General features: G+C 48.8%; 3 protein-coding genes across 4 annotated transcripts in view; 2 read left to right on the forward strand and 1 right to left on the reverse strand.

Moving 5' to 3' along the window:
- The window catches only part of LOC126573160 (etoposide-induced protein 2.4), a 2,704-nt gene extending 2,156 nt beyond the window's left edge, over positions 1-548 (reverse strand). The window contains exons 1-2 of the mRNA XM_050233087.1: positions 207-548; positions 1-114 (exon numbers count right to left, since the gene is read on the reverse strand). The exon at positions 1-114 is cut by the window's left edge and continues 59 nt beyond it. Of these exons, the coding sequence (XP_050089044.1) occupies positions 1-114; positions 207-221 (129 nt within the window). The 5' untranslated portion in view covers positions 222-548. The remainder of the gene's footprint in view (positions 115-206) is intronic.
- Positions 549-601: 53 nt separating this feature from the next.
- LOC126573162 (trafficking protein particle complex subunit 4) lies at positions 602-1,598 on the forward strand. Its single transcript, XM_050233089.1, has 2 exons — positions 602-897; positions 967-1,598. The coding sequence occupies exons 1-2, from the start codon at positions 723-725 to the stop codon at positions 1,443-1,445; spliced, it is 654 nt and encodes a 217-aa protein (XP_050089046.1). The 5' UTR covers positions 602-722; the 3' UTR covers positions 1,446-1,598.
- A 243-nt stretch (positions 1,599-1,841) lies between these two features.
- LOC126580961 (cullin-3) overlaps positions 1,842-2,500 on the forward strand; it is an 8,640-nt gene continuing 7,981 nt past the window's right edge. Inside the window, exon 1 of one of the 2 annotated variants that reach the window (XM_050244319.1) lies at positions 1,842-2,070. The gene's annotated coding sequence lies outside the window, so the exon portion shown is untranslated. Of the gene's footprint in view, positions 2,071-2,114; positions 2,180-2,500 lie in introns of those variants that run through there. The other variant, XM_050244320.1, reaches the window with a different exon arrangement.

The raw sequence follows: 2,500 nt of genomic DNA on the forward strand, positions 1-2,500 counted from the left end.
CTTCGTGGGTCTAGGTTGGCTAATCTTGCGGTTTGCCTCCTTATCGAGGTAGAACACCACGGTGATGCCTTTGATGCTGTCGAAAATGCCCTGCAGCACCGTGGTGCCAATTCTCTGTGAAGTGGCCACAAAGAACGATTTATTCGTCCATTCCGCATCATCCGCAGGCTCATCTGGTGTTGCCATGGCAACAGCTAACTACTCACGTATATCGCTTCCATCGTGCTGCCTTTGTGCCGTCCACCGCTGCGCCTCCTCCAGCATGTGGATCCAGATTACCGGAAGTAAGCTACGAAGCCACGGATGGTGGTTTTTGTTGTTACCGTAGAAAAAGAAGCGCAGCAATCTCCGCGAACTTTCGTGAACAAGGGAAATAGGGCTACGGTGATGTGTGTTGTTGGAGTGGCCAAATCTGGCCCCGAGCAGTCCGAGAGATCACTTGGCAAACGGATACTTATTGCGTGTTTGGTGAATTACGAGTTTATAAATAAAAGTACGCCATCCCAGAGGATGGAAATCATACCGCGAATGGGTAATAACGCAACGCAGAAAGGGCAGCGGAAATCACTTTTGCGTGTGCTAGAGAGAGACAAGAAAACGGTCCGATCAGCTGTTTCTCTCTGTGACGGCAGCACCAGGTGACGTGCAGAACTGTCAACGAGCGCTGGGTTTGTTTATCTCCCCCCAGGAAGCTCGTGAAATCGTGACCGGATTTCGTGAAAATGGTGATTTACGGAGTTTACATCGTGAACAAATCGGGCGGATTGATCTTCAACCTCGACCACAACCTACCGAAAATAGAGACGGAGAAAACGTTCAGCTACCCGCTGGACATCGCCCTGGACTACGAGACCAAAAAGGTCTGTGTTGCCTTTGGCCAGCGTGACGGTATTAACGGTAAGGGCCGGTGAAAGTGTAATTCCGGGTAACTGTATCTAAAACTCTTCTCTCACCTTCTCCACGCAGTTGGGCACGTGCTTATCGGTATAAATGGGGTGCTCGTTACCGGAACTTTGCTGGAGGATGGGCGTGATGCGCGGGAAGTGATCGAGAATAAGGACAACTATCCGCTTTCGCTCAAGTTTAGCCGACCGAAGATGACGACGAATGAGAAGATTTTCCTGGCCAGCATGTTCTATCCACTGTTCGCCATCGCCAGCCAGCTGAGCCCCGAGCCGAAGAGCAGCGGCATTGAGGTGCTGGAGGCCGACACATTCCGATTGCACTGCTTCCAGACGTTGACCGGAGTTAAATTCATGATAGTCGCGGAAAACATTCAAACCGGTATCGATGCACTGTTGAGGCGCATCTACGAGCTGTATGCGGATTACGTGCTAAAGAATCCGTTCTACTCGCTAGAAATGCCGATTCGGTGCGAACTGTTCGATACGAATCTGCAAGCCCTGCTGGATCAAGCGGAAAAGGGCGGTGTTGTTAGTTCGTAAGGTTGGTAAGCGAATAAAATTATCATTAATCGAAGAGAAAAGATGAGGAAGTGAGGAAATTGATACTGTATTAATAAATTTATGAGATACCTAGCTGGTTTTCGGCTGGTCACATAATAATTCGTCAAAGAGGTGAGCCTTTGGTGTTGTTGGATGTATTTAGTAAAATGAATGCTCTGTAGTATCTAAAATAAAGAAATTCATCATTTAAACAGTCGTAAGTGGAGGCAAATACTACATTTTATGAAATTATTTGAAAAGAACAGGCCTGGTTTTTGCCCCTGACCGTCAAAACGAATCAATCGCAGGAACCCCGGCCTTTGAAAGACACCTCGGCAGTCATCGTCTTCTTCTTTCTCCGTTGTTGTTCTTCTTCTTCCCAAATTAAAGGAAAACATGGTGGTTTAATGGCGGTCTGGTAGCAGCAACAAGGTTCAAAGATGCTGATTAGGTGGATTAGGATCATCTAATAAGTGCTCTCTCTGTAAGCGCCAGCCCGAAGGACACGCTATCCGTCTGCTCGCAACGGTCCGACCAAACGGGAGGCCCGTACCAGCGCGGAAGGAACCGAGAAAAGTGTGACCGAAATTGTGGCCAACGCGGCGGCGGAGCACCTCCAGCGCAGGTAAAAGTGTGGCTCGGCAGATGACAAGTGAGAATATCTATGCAAACGGGATCGTTCAATAATGTATCCGGGTGCGAACGACCGAGCATAAACCTCCGCAGGTGAAACGGTTCGTTCGATCCTTCTACCTCCTTCCCATCGCCAATTGTCGCATCATCGTCATTGTCATCATCATCCCCATCATCATCATCATCGTTGTGGGCGAAAGGAAACTCGCTCTGCGGTGAAAATGTGAAAAACCTCGTGATTTTCTCGCATGAAAAGCCATCATGGAACGGGCCACGGAAGCCATTGCCTGTGTGCGAGTGTGTGGCCAATTAAAGTAGGCCAGAACAATTCACGGAAAGGCTTTTGAATGGAACGGGCGTGATGTGAGCATAACTCGGACGGGGAGCGGGGATGGGAAAAAAGATTCTCGATCAAATCGATG

Source organism: Anopheles aquasalis, chromosome 2 (genome assembly GCF_943734665.1).
Source record: "Anopheles aquasalis chromosome 2, idAnoAquaMG_Q_19, whole genome shotgun sequence".
Taxonomy (NCBI): domain Eukaryota; kingdom Metazoa; phylum Arthropoda; class Insecta; order Diptera; family Culicidae; genus Anopheles; species Anopheles aquasalis.